Source organism: Drosophila novamexicana, unplaced genomic scaffold (assembly GCF_003285875.2).
Source record: "Drosophila novamexicana strain 15010-1031.04,08,12 unplaced genomic scaffold, DnovRS2.1 tig00000485-arrow-pilon, whole genome shotgun sequence".
In the NCBI taxonomy this organism is placed as follows: domain Eukaryota; kingdom Metazoa; phylum Arthropoda; class Insecta; order Diptera; family Drosophilidae; genus Drosophila; species Drosophila novamexicana.
Window position 1 is genome coordinate 236,672 of NW_020824808.1, and position 12,562 is coordinate 249,233.

At 44.7% G+C, this 12,562-nt stretch overlaps 2 protein-coding genes across 8 annotated transcripts; one reads left to right on the forward strand and one right to left on the reverse strand.

Annotated features, from left to right (window-relative positions):
- Positions 1–2,937: 2,937 nt before the first annotated feature.
- Positions 2,938–7,320, reverse strand: LOC115761765 (prolyl 3-hydroxylase sudestada1-like). Of its 2 annotated transcripts, XM_030703678.1 has the most exons (7): positions 7,181–7,310; positions 4,996–5,086; positions 4,685–4,824; positions 4,419–4,616; positions 4,075–4,269; positions 3,404–4,021; positions 2,938–3,337 (listed from the first exon to the last, which is right to left on the reverse strand). In XM_030703678.1, the coding sequence occupies exons 1-7, from the start codon at positions 7,227–7,229 to the stop codon at positions 3,024–3,026; spliced, it is 1,605 nt and encodes a 534-aa protein (XP_030559538.1). In that variant the 5' UTR covers positions 7,230–7,310; the 3' UTR covers positions 2,938–3,023. The 2 variants fall into 2 exon arrangements, with proteins under 2 accessions (XP_030559538.1, XP_030559537.1); XM_030703677.1 differs by lacking the exons at positions 2,938–3,337; positions 3,404–4,021; positions 4,075–4,269; ... (1 more) ...; positions 4,685–4,824; positions 4,996–5,086 and adding an exon at positions 5,177–6,974 and having other exon boundaries at positions 7,181–7,320.
- A 161-nt stretch (positions 7,321–7,481) lies between these two features.
- LOC115761763 (ankyrin repeat and sterile alpha motif domain-containing protein 1B) lies at positions 7,482–12,527 on the forward strand. 6 transcript variants are annotated; one of them, XM_030703671.1, is made up of 9 exons: positions 7,494–7,651; positions 7,983–8,102; positions 8,659–9,449; positions 9,973–10,141; positions 10,554–10,867; positions 10,927–11,717; positions 11,773–12,009; positions 12,070–12,201; positions 12,262–12,527. In XM_030703671.1, the coding sequence occupies exons 2-9, from the start codon at positions 7,999–8,001 to the stop codon at positions 12,367–12,369; spliced, it is 2,646 nt and encodes an 881-aa protein (XP_030559531.1). In that variant the 5' UTR covers positions 7,494–7,651; positions 7,983–7,998; the 3' UTR covers positions 12,370–12,527. The 6 variants fall into 6 exon arrangements, 5 of the variants coding, with proteins under 5 accessions (XP_030559531.1, XP_030559530.1, XP_030559532.1 ...); XM_030703670.1 differs by having other exon boundaries at positions 10,551–10,867; positions 12,262–12,526; XM_030703672.1 differs by having other exon boundaries at positions 10,596–10,867; positions 12,262–12,526.
- The last annotated feature ends 35 nt before the right edge of the window (positions 12,528–12,562 follow it).

Here is a 12,562-nt window from a genome sequence, read left to right on the forward strand (position 1 = left end):
GTTTGGAAATATTTAACAACCGCATCAAAATTAGTTTCGTTGTTGTGTTAGCCTTCGGCTTAGCTGACTTCAAATCTCAAAACTGAGACTAGACGAGGTTCGTCTCTTAAACTGAATTGATTTTTTACGTGCGTGCGGTTTGCGTTTGGCTGCGTGTGGGAAATATCTGAATTTTGTGGCCAGCCAAAGCAATTTGGTGGCATGTTATTTGATACAATCGGCCCCGGAAATGCAGACGGCCCTTTGCAATTGTGCAGGCGTGTCTTGGACTAGACTCAACTTTTTGTACACTGAACCCATTGAAAATGGCTATAAAAGGGTATGATGCTTTTGTGCGAATGTATGTAACAGGCAGAAGGAAGCATATACGAACCTTTAAAGATGTATAGGTTCTTGATAAGGGCTGTTTGATATCGGGGACTAAATGGACTAGAGAATGAAATTTCAAATATAAATTCTACTATACCCATACGGAGATCAATTTATTTGTTCTTTGTCGATGATGAGACTTGGTTTTAAGCTCGAGGAATCTAACAATATTTGCAGTCAGTATGTAGATTCTCGCATAGTTTTTTAGAATACCTCCCCTAATTCTCCATAAAATATTAAAAAAAAACATTAATTTTGAAAGATAGAGACTTGCGCTTTGGTATATATGTACATACAATGCAATGCAAAGAGGGAGGCTAGAAGGTTTACAGCAGCTGCGCCAACGTGGGCTGAGGGTATCTCCTTATCGGGCACTCCCGTCTAGAGCACACTTACTTGCTTTGCTTAACCATATGTATGATGGCCGTCTGTTATAGGTACACCGGTACAGGGACACAACCTGAAAGTCTTTAGACGCCGTGACACAAAGCCACTTGGCAAGCTGACGGCATTTGGCGTTGGTTAAAAGTCACATTGTTGACCTTTTTGGCGAACGTACATTGGAGAAAAGGTTTTTTTTCTGTTCAAGTAGTCGCTGGCAGCATCGTCTCAGACAAGCGAGCTCAGCTCATTAAAATAATATTTAACCTTTGAATGGGAGAGACAAATACTTGCTGACTACACCACTCGCACACATTCATTTGGCGCTGCTTTTGTTTCTGGCCCCGTCTGCGCAGAGCCAACGAGCCATGCGCAATTAAAAATTAACTATTTAGTTTTTTAATGCCCATAGTCGCCACCCCCTCCCGATCGGCGCCTATAACCAAAGCCAATTCAATGTTTAACGAGTTTTGACAGCTGCGCGTTTTTTTTTTATTTTTTATTTCTTTTATTTATTTGCATTAGCATGCAATTTGAATGCCCTCACCAAACAGGAAACGCTCCTATTTTCATACTATTTGTGTGGCTTGGTTAATAGAGAAATGCTTTAGCCATGCGTGTTAATCCAGAGAGAGAGAGAGAGAGAGAGAGATGTGGGGAGATCACGTATGCTGTTCATTTCTTAGGACAGCTGTGGCTCCTAGCAATATATTAAAATCGTTTTGTTCCGGACTTCTCTAAGTAAATCATATGGCTGATACAAACAAATATATAATAATAAATTAAATTAACAAATATAGTAATCGATATTTGTTGCTGGACTTGAACCAACAACCAGTCGCTTCCTAGTTCGACGCTCAGCCATTTTTCTACAGGCGCATGACGTCAAACTTTGTTTCTTCAACGTGGAGATCAAACATTTCAAAACATCGACTTTGTGCTTACTTTCGACCTAAGGTTTGGGCTTTGCTTTGATCCCCAATCAGTCAGTCAATCAATCTTCTATATATGTATATAGATATTCAGCCGCATTAACAATTATATATATTATTATTATTGTTAAGTATTATCAACCTCCTTTAAAGCACTAGATATATATTGAAAAAGACAAACCCAAAAATAAAACCCGATTCCTTGTTGTTCAGTTGATTCAAATATCACGTGATTCAAATAAAATACTTTGGAAACACGACTTCAGCACCTTGATCATAAATATTTAAAAGCCCTGCTTGAGAGTCGCATAGAAAGGCGATGTTTAAAAAAAAAGAGTTTACGTATGTTAAGTAACAGAGGAAGGCAAGAAAAGAAATTAGACACAGATAAAGGAACCCAGCGAGGAAGTGAAAAGAGAGTTTAGAGTGACAGCAGCAGAACTGATAAAAAGAGACATGTGGGAAATAGAGGCGATAAACGACTGAGAGGAGAGACAGACAGAGGAAATGGGGAGGGATGGGTTGAGCAGGAAAATTATAATAACATTAATTATAATATTAATTAAATTACCTACATACAATTGGGATATTCTCACAAGACGTTTGACAAGATGTTGGCTAAGTTAAACTCCATGAATACTCGTAAGTCTGTCAAGGTATTAAGTCTTCGACTACCCGAACATGGCTGCTCTTTGTTTTCAGTTAACTGTCTGCAAGAGTACATACAATGTTTATCATGCCAAAAAACCAAAAAAAAAAAAAACGTAAAATTGGCAAAGCTTTTGTTATTTGTTTTGACACTCATCATGAGGCGGCATCCCGCTTCTGACCTATGCGCCATGTTCACACGAAGAAGGCAATTGGCGATTGGCCCGGAGGGTCTGTGTGCGTGGCATCTTTCAGCCCTGACATCAAAAATTTCTGCACTGATATCGCACCTAAACAACAATAAGTCATCAAAAAAAAAGGTGCTATAAAGTGCAATTTGCTCTAGGGTTGGGCATCGCCAACGCTTTGATTTAGTAATCAAAATTTAGTTATACAGACAAGTAATACTTGTAGCAGCACTAGCAGCAATTTTTGGGTAAAAGCCAAAAGATACCCTAACAAATATGTGGCTACGCATATTAGTCGCTTATATCGTCTGCGCAGGCGCCTACAGTTTATGCTCGACAGAAAATTACACAACAAAGAGAACATACAAGAAAATGGCGTGAGGCAAATTGAAAGTACCAAAAAAAATAAACACTAGACCTTAAAAACACTTAAAGAATCTGTTTAATTGTTTAATTTTAAATTTGTTATCATTTGGTTGACCAGCGCCATTTCGTTGCGGTTCGTTTACTGCTGTTTTTCTTTCCGCTTGCGCTGTAGCAATTTACGCAGCATATTGAAAGAGCTGAGCACCGGCACCATGACGGGCAGAAAGAGTGGTATGTATATGGCATATTTCTGCTCATCGGGAAAGTATAGCTGCGCCAGTAAGCTGGCATCAAAGAAGCCGCGCTCCGAGGCCACAAAGGCGCGCTTGGCCAGCGCCGAAGCATCCAGTAAACGATGCTCGAGCAGGGCGGCCTTGGCGGCCAGAATGTCAACATAGGAATTGGTTATGGCGGTGGCCACCTTGTCGTCAATCACAATGTAGCTGATTTGATCTGCAAACAGGAAGTGTATTAAATATATATAAATTATGAGCCATTTAATTAGATAAAATGCCTTACCTAGCAGCTTGACGAGACTCTGCAGCGTATTGCTGGCCGTGGCAATGTGCCGTATGGCGCTGCGACGCATATAGGATTCGTATTCCCAGCGCCTGGGGGCCAGCTGTTCGATGTCTACCGTTTTAACGCCCGCCATTTGCACCTCATTGCTAATGTCCAAGAGCTTGTGCAGCTGATCCAGCATCACCTGCATATTATCATTTGTGTTCACATAAAAGGCCAGCGGCGGTTCATTATTCACATGAGCCAGACATACGCGCTCGGGCGGATTGGCTATTATAAAACCGCCCCAGGGTGGCGATATGAAGGCATCGACACCGTCACGCGTCAGCATCTCGTTCTTGCTGTTGTATATGTGCAACGGTGCGGTGCTGCAGGGCGCTATGTACACAACTAGATTGATGACAGGTTTGTCTGTAATGCTAGCGCTCAGATTTTGCGCAATGGACGTGAGCAGGTGCGGCAACGCCGACTCCTGAAGTGCATAATGACGCCCCAATTTGCTTTGGTCTCGCACCTGTTTGACTTCAGCCTCAATTGCAACACGATATTTCCACTGCGTGCGCACCGTGTAGCTGGATATGTCCGATATCTGCGCCAAGAAGGGCTCTATATATGCTGTAAATCAAATTGATTAGCGCGGAGTCAACAAATTCTGGACGTGCACTTACTCTGCGCAGCCAAGGCCACATTCCACTGAGCATGTGTTAGTCTAGGTTTGGGATTTAGCACGGATATAACAACATCATAGGCGGGCTGTGGTGCCTCTGACTTGGCGCCCAAGCGCTCATCAGTGCTGAGTATCTGGTTGATGCGATAGGTTTGCAGTATTTTTGAGTGCAGCAGCTGTGCCAGCTTATTTGAAGCTAAACAAGAACAGAAGGAAATTAATCTCTAAATGTTGCTGGCTAGTATATACCCTGTACAAAGCGACAAGCTTTACAAGGTCGCAGGTGCCTTGTTCATACATACTTCGAAATGAGTACAGACAATTACATCCCAACAAGCTACTTACTGACATCGCTACGCATTAGCGCCGATCGCTCCGTAGTAAGCAGCAATTCATCTTCCAGCCTGGGCCACTCGATGAATATAAAATCGCCCACGCTCTGCGGATGTGCCTGCAGCAGCAACTTTTCTAGAGCAGCCGGCGTATGCGCTTCGGCAGCCTTGGCAAATGGCGACAGCTGCTTGAACTTCACGTTCCAGATATCTAAATGGAAATGGTCAGTGATTGCTCAACTGTGTGTGTGTGTGGGTTGATGTGTAATGTGCTTTTACCGCTGTCGCTGAATGCGTTTTGCAGCTCCGTAATGAGCAGCTGGGCGCGACTTGGCTGCTGTGTGTAGATGGCCACTTCTACAGCTGTTTTGATGGGCTGGTCACTGAGGCGCTGAATCGCCGAGGAAGGCAAATTGACTCTGTGGAAGAGAACATGAATTTAAATAATCTTCATTTAAATATAGTCAAGGCTTGGCTAATGAAACGAACAACTCCTTTGGGCTGACTTCAGCGAACAACTCTAAAAAGACTCAAAGAGCGGATGTGTTCTCCAAAGCGAGCCTTCACTGTAGCATGCTGGGATGACTCACCTGTAAACAGTAGTTGTTTTCCACCACATGGGCACGCCAATCCCGACGATGACCACAATGAACGCAATCGTGGCGGCGATGCGGTATTTGTCTGCAAATGGAAAACATAAAAATTAAAGCATTTTAATTGAATTGTTTTATAAATTGTGCGCATATCGAAAGGTGTGCATTTAATAGATAATTGTTGCATTTTTGTGTTTCTTTATACAATCACTTTATTGGGCATTTCTCTTAGTGCTTTTCTCACTTGAATACAAACAACATTCACGCAAGTCTTTAGTAAACTTAAGCAGAAAAAACATTTGTGCATTGCCAGTCTAAACAACAAATTGTGGCTTGTACATGCGGCGGCATATTGAGAAAATTTGCTTGTAATTATTCCCTATAGCTGCAGGATATTACAAACACTGGGCCCTTGTCTAGCGGGGTGTTGCGCGAGACGTATTTGGTGAACTTGGTGGTGCCTTCGCAGCGATAGACAATATTTAAGGCATTGTCCACAGGCGTTATTGTCAGCAGCACTGAATCATCGTGGCACTCCTCGTCCTCCTCCTGCTCATCCTGCTCAATGCTATGGTCGCCATCGGCAACCGGATCTAAGCCATTCTCATGAGCAGCGCGCTGTTCTACCTCAGGTGAGAGATATGTAATGACCGCCGCGCCCTCCGCTGCATTTACATAGTAGACCAAATCGAGTGTGTTCTCATCGCTGACCAGGCCATCGCCCAGGACCGTGTAGTTGCCGTGCGACCAGCGCTGCAGTTCCACGCTGCAAGTGGGCGTTATGGCATCGACGCCATACAAGTCCAGATCGGTGAAATCACGCAATAGCTGGAACATGGCATTGCTGCGAAACAGCTGTAGCAGCTCCTGCACTGTGCCCTTCGCGCTGCTTAGATCCATCAGCTCGTAGTTGTGGGCATTGGCGGGTCCTTGTCGTCGCCATGTGAGCGAATCATCGTTCAGGAGTTGCGCGCGTGCTAATTCAAATTTTTCGCGCTTGAAGAATTCATACAAGCAAATCTCTGAGTTCTCCTCGATGCGTTTCTGTATGCTGCGACGCGTGGCGTCCTTCAAGTAGACATCGTTCAGCAGCAATCCCAATTTGGGCTTGTTATTGATATCTGGCTGCAGGTAGCTGAGGCGGGGAAAGGCGCGCGAGGAGTCCGCGGCGAAAGCTTCGTTGGTGGCGCCATGAAACCAGCCATTGATGGTGAGACGTGGATAATCGTAGGTGGTCACCTCGCCCACCTGGTGAAAGGAACGTGAGCCGACTTTAAAGAATGCAAACTGATTGTTTTTGGGTGCAATCTTGCGCTGCACCGGAAATTGTGGATAGCACTGATCATCGCTGGAAAAGATTTCCAAGCAGCCACCCTGCTCCTCGTTCCACTCCTCAACGTCCTGCCAAGGCGACATATAATAGATAAAGGCTATTTGCCTATCCTTAAGCAGATCATCGTGCACCAGCAAGTAGTCGCCACAGCTGTACATGCTGCACGAGGCGGATACGTAGTCCAGCTTTAGATTTGTTATCTCCTCCAGCCAGGGTCGCACTTGTTTGCGCAGCAACTGCAGGAAATTGGCAAGCAGCCTGCACTCGAGCATATTGGATAGATCGGTGCTCTGATAGAACTCGTACAGATCCATTTGCTTGCGTGACCAGTGCACTTTGTTGATCATTTCGTGCACCAGAGCCGGGGGGTTATTCCTCTCTAGCAGATCAGGCAGTAGGCATATTTGAAACGGTTCTCCACAGATCTGTGCACCAGTTGTCTCTTCCTTTGTGCTTGGCACTTGCTTTGCCCATGCGGACTGCAGCCATTGCGTCACATCTTTTTGTAGATAAGCTTTATTCAGAGTTAACTCCACGTCCGCGTCGCCTGCACCAGCAGCTGCTTCCACAGATTCGCCAAGCCGCGCCAATTTCTTTTGTGGACCTTCTTCGCGGTGCGTCGATTCTGTGTCCACGAGTTTGTCTGCAAGGGCAACACAATGAATGACATTGCATTAAGCATTTAAATAGAGGGGAGGCATACCTTAAATTTTAATGTATGGCCGCGCACACCTAAACACACGCACACACACGGGCGAGCGGTCTCTTTGGACTCGTTGTGCCGGCACATTTTTACATTTACACGCTGTTCTTGGCTACTTAAATGCAGATACGTATGCTTCCACTCACCTTCGGTTTTATCTTTGCGCTTGGGCTTCACAGGACTAGTTTGTTCCATGTTGCGTATATTTTAGAATTAAATTTTAACAAAATTAACCAAATGTAACATGTACATAAAGCGTCTGTAGCAAAAACATCGATGCATATTGCTACAAAAAAGAAAGAATCGATTAGCATCGATAACAAATGCATGACGCAAAAGTGAGGCAACGTACGCAAAAATGAGCTAACATCAGCTTAACAGTGCCTGTTAACGATCATTCCACTTGCCACTTTGTTTCATTTTGTTAATTGTGTAGACTGTTGTATGCAGTGCTTCTTACTTCCACGTCCAAATGATTTAATTAATCATTCTACAATAAGCAGCAGGCACAATAATGTTTGATTGAATTCATGTGCGTGTACTTTAGACATTAGCAATTATAGAGTGTAAAGTGATTAATTTCTAAAAAGCTGTATTAAATGTTAGAACATCGGTCGGTAAGTGTATATGAATGAGAAGTTGAACTATTTTTGGTGAAAATTGGGTGGCAATGCCGTGCGATGACCTTGGAAGAATAGGCCCTAAATACAACACGTTTATAAAAACAAACATACATTATATATGCATGTGTGTGTGTGTGTGTGCACCATCGGAATGTGCGCGATCTGGAACGTGCGCTGCTGCGTTTACAGTGGGCCAAACAGCTGACTGCCACCTGATGAGGCGGCGAGGAAGACCTGTTTACACTGAAAGGGTGTGGGCGGTGTGGGGAGTTGCTATGATCTCATTCTAATTCATTTTGTATTTTTGTTAATTTTCTTAAAATAGCTTTCGAAGAACTCCAATGGGCAAGGATCAGCATTTACTCGAAGCAGCTCGCAATGGGGATATAAAAATCGTTGGCAAATTATTGGAGCTGACGACCAAGCGGCATGGCCCACTGTCCAGGTGAGTGCGAATTGTTGTCAGGCACAGTGAAAACTCTCATAACGAACAGCTCACTCAACGTGAGAACTCTCAAACCCTTTTTCTAATTTTGTTCATATAAAAGGCATTTTCATTGTTCGGCTGCGATAATCAATGAAAAATAAAGAGTTTATTTTTGGAACAAATCCATGTTGAGGCAGTCCTCTATAAATACATATGTTAGACCACAGTAGACTGATTATCCACTTACTTAAATATCATGAGGCATATGTGCATATGATTGGGACCGCGAAGTACAGTATATGGAAATACGATATGTACACAATGTTCATAATTCGCAGTAAAATATAACACTCACATATGCCTAACTTTGTTTTCAATGCGAAATAGAATACACAAGCAATCGGAATAGTATATATATCTCTTCTTTCAATAATACTATTTACAGCTATAATTAAATAAATATAAATTCTACTTGCTTCATAAGAGACTGTCGCGACGTCTCATGTCCTATTATGGGAGTTTTCACTGTATTTATATAGAGAAATTCGAAATTTGATTGTTGCTCTTCCTTTAGCTTCCGTCGCAGCCCCAATATCAACTGCCAGGATGTCAACGGCTACACCTCGCTGCATCACGCCTGCCTCAATGGTCACAGCGCCATTGTGCGCCTGCTGCTGGCCCACAATGCCCAGGTGGATGTGCCCGATGTGCGCGGTTCGACGCCGCTTTTCTTGGCCTCCTGGGCTGGCCATCAGGATATTGTGAAAATGTTGCTGTTTCACAGCCCCATGCCGGCCAATCCCAACGCACAAACAATTGAGAACGAGACGCCGCTGCATTCGGGCGCCCAGCATGGACACAATGCTGTTGTGGCCATACTCCTGTCATATGGCGCCGATCCCACCATACGCAACAATAGCTTTCAGACGGCTCTGGACTTGGCTGCCCAGTTCGGACGGCTGCAGGCGGTGCAAACGCTGCTGCGCGTAGATCCCGATCTGATAGCACCTTATCGGCGTTATGTTGAGGATGACAACCTGTCCGAGCTGCTTGGCTATTCCAATCAGTATAGCGCCACGCCCACCAAGCACATCTTCACGCACACTTGCCTGCATCTGGCCAGCCGCAATGGGCACAAAAAAGTGGTTGAAACGCTGCTCGCGGCCGGCGTTGACGTCAACATACTCACCCACGCGGGCAGCGCGTTGCATGAGGCAGCGCTCTGCGGCAAGAAGTCGGTGGTGGTTACGCTACTCAAAGCTGGCATCGATGTGCATGCCACAGATGGCAATGGACGCACTGCACTAGAAATACTCGCCGACTATCCGCCACACGTCACCTACGAGATTGTGGCCGTCATCAACGGTTTGTGTTTCGATTAATTATGGTCTTGCACACTATATTCTTGAGTAACGCATAGTAGGGGATATCTGCGATCCCATCCAAGCATATATATTCTTAACAGCCATGTCCATCTGTTTGTAGGCAAAGTATTCGTGAAACTCGCCGCCCAATATTGGGCTATTTTTCGTTTTGAATATCTCGCTATACTCCCAAATTGTAAAATCAACCAGCATATAACTTCTATAGCTACTTTAATTCTACTGTATACAGTAAGAACTCTCTTGGGCAGACAGCGACCTTTGTGTAATTATTGTCCGGAATGCCCGCCTGATAAAGGGCGAATGGGTGTGGTTGAATTTATGATGGTTTGAGAGAGAATGAGGGCGGTGTCCGCTAGCAGAGAAATTGGGTTTTTGTATCTCTAATTTGTACTTTTTAGCTACGCCATCTTTTATGTCTCCAAGGGTATTCAATCTTCGGCAGCTTGAAGCTAGATTTTCTTCAAATTCTAACGAAATGCTAACGCCTACGCATTTGCTTTCAGAATTTACAAATTTGGCTGAGGCGCAGCTGTTGCGCAGAAACCAGACGCAGCTGGTCAACAATCTGGTTATGGAGAATGGAAGCGAATCTGCGCTGCCCAAGCGTCTCTATGAAAAGAACATACAGCGGCCGAATCAAGCCAAGCTAAGCGATCAATCGAAGCTGAGGAAGTAAGCCAACGCACTAACTGACTATGTGACACGCCCCCCATGTTACTGTTGTTGTTCTAATTGCGAACTCAATTAACCATCAAACGCAAGCGCCACTAATTTGTATGTGTGCTCAGATCAGATCAGCTCAACTCAGCTCCAGATCCAGAATTCATGCTCATGGCTCGGAATACATAGAACTCATACCGAACTCACGCACCCGCACTCGCACACCCACCATTCACACACCCACACACACTCAAGCACACACACGCACGCACGCACTAGCACACATCAGTTCAGAATTGGTTGGTAATTTCATTTTTTATCGAAACGCCTTCATATAACGGTTTTGGTCTTCTTTTTTTATCTCTCTTCCAACTACTTTCAACTACCACCCCACCTCAAAAAACCCCTAACTTAACCACAGTAGAAAGCAAGACCATCCACCAAATGGACTTTCGCACTCTTTAAGCTCTTTGGACAATTACACCAAACGGCCAGCAAACTATTTGGACATGAAACCCATACGGCCACAAAAGTCGGTGAACGATGTGCACAACTTGGAGCCGCGCCAGGAGCTGTGGATCAGCTATAAGCCCGTCTATCAGCAGCCATACCAAAGCGCTCTACTTCAGTCGAGCAATAGTTTTTCAAATGCTTCCATACCCTCTCGTTCCTATGAGTACATTAATCTGCTCAAGCCCAGCTCCAGCAGCGAGGAGCAGAGCCTCAACAGCACCAGCTGTAAGTTTACCCATAAACTGCGGTCATGTTTGAGTTAATCCAGTTGCTTGCCTTCACAGCTGCAGCGCCCCAACGAGCTGCGCCTCAGTATGTGGAAATGAAGCTGCAATCTCCAGTGCCCATGCCACGCACTCACATAAATGTTGACTATGAAAACCTAAAGCCCAGGATCAGCGAGCGTCTGGTGTCCAGCTCTCATATAGATAGCAATAATAATAACAACAAGATTGTTTGTCATTCGCCCACGCCCGACTGTCCGCCACCCACTGTCGTTGAGGCCGAGACGACAATTTTTAATTTCATGCAGCCGCCACGCATGGACGACTCCACAGGCACAACGAACTCATATTGCTCGGATCATGTGGAGGAATTCGTGGGTGATATGCCCTTTGCGGGACTCTTCAAAGGTTCTACTTTGAATTTGGCACAGGACGTTCTGGATGGACGCGGCTTGCGTTCGCCCAGCATGGTGAGATCCGTGAATGCGCTGAATCCACGACGCAGTCTGTCCAAGCAGCGCTTCTCCACAACTGGCGAGGATTTTAGCGCCTCACGCGTCTGGGCTGAGATTGATACTATCTTTGAGCATATCGGTAATGAAGTATCCACGGTGGAAAAGGAACAGGAGCATGAGCATGAGCAGGAACCGGATGCGAATGAGGTGGACATGGAGCAGCAGTCGGATCCGCAAAGTGAGCTACTACAGCCAAACTCTCTGGAAGATCACAGACAATCGCTACACATACGCAATCCAGCGGAGCTGCTGCTGGGTCAAACACCGAGTCCGGCTTCCCATTGGTGCCATTCGCCCTATACGCTCGTCTACGGCGAAATACGCTACTCCGTTTATGTGTGTAACTTTCTTATGTATATTATGACAGCTGCTAAAGCATCTATTCCTGCAGTACCTGGGCTCAACTGTCATAAGGGAGCTGCAGGGCACCATTTCGACGCGCAAGTCCATTCAGAAGCTTAAGATCGATGAAAAACTGAAATCAGCGTCAAGTGTGAGTGACATTAGTCTGCTGGAAAACTGCACCACTTCGACAAAGTATCTCAAGGCAGCCAATCTGCAAACGCGTCTCAAGGTGGATATTGCCGCCTCCTGCCTTGGTGTCAAGTTTATAGATCATGAGTCAAAGGTTGCGCATCTCAGTTTTCATAAGTCAGCTCTAAATGGTAATCAATAATCTCCTTTACAGACTGCCATCTGCTCGCATAATATTGAGAACATCAATTGTGTTTGCCAGGATGCGGAGGACATGCGTTACTTCGCCTATATAACCAAAGAGCAGGATCTGCATTATTGTCATGTCTTTATGGTTGACAATTTGGTTTGTTTCTTGCATATTCTGATAGAGCGAGTGTATGCTTTAATTTCTGCATTATTACAGGAGCTGGCCAACGAAATAATCCTGACTCTGGGCCAGGCTTTTGAGGTTGCCTATCAATTGGCCCTGAGCAGGCAGAGCACACCTTTAATACAGAGCGATGAGTGCTAAAACGTGTGCCACAAGCATTATGCATTATGAAATCATATTTAATCTTCACGCCATTTGTTTTGTATTTTTTTATTTGACTTGCTAGTCGTTGATGCCATCATAAAACTGTCATTATTATTTTAAATGGACACGCAGTTTAATAGTATTTTTTAAATAAATAACTGGTTTCAAAGCCAACTGCCAATTGCCGTTT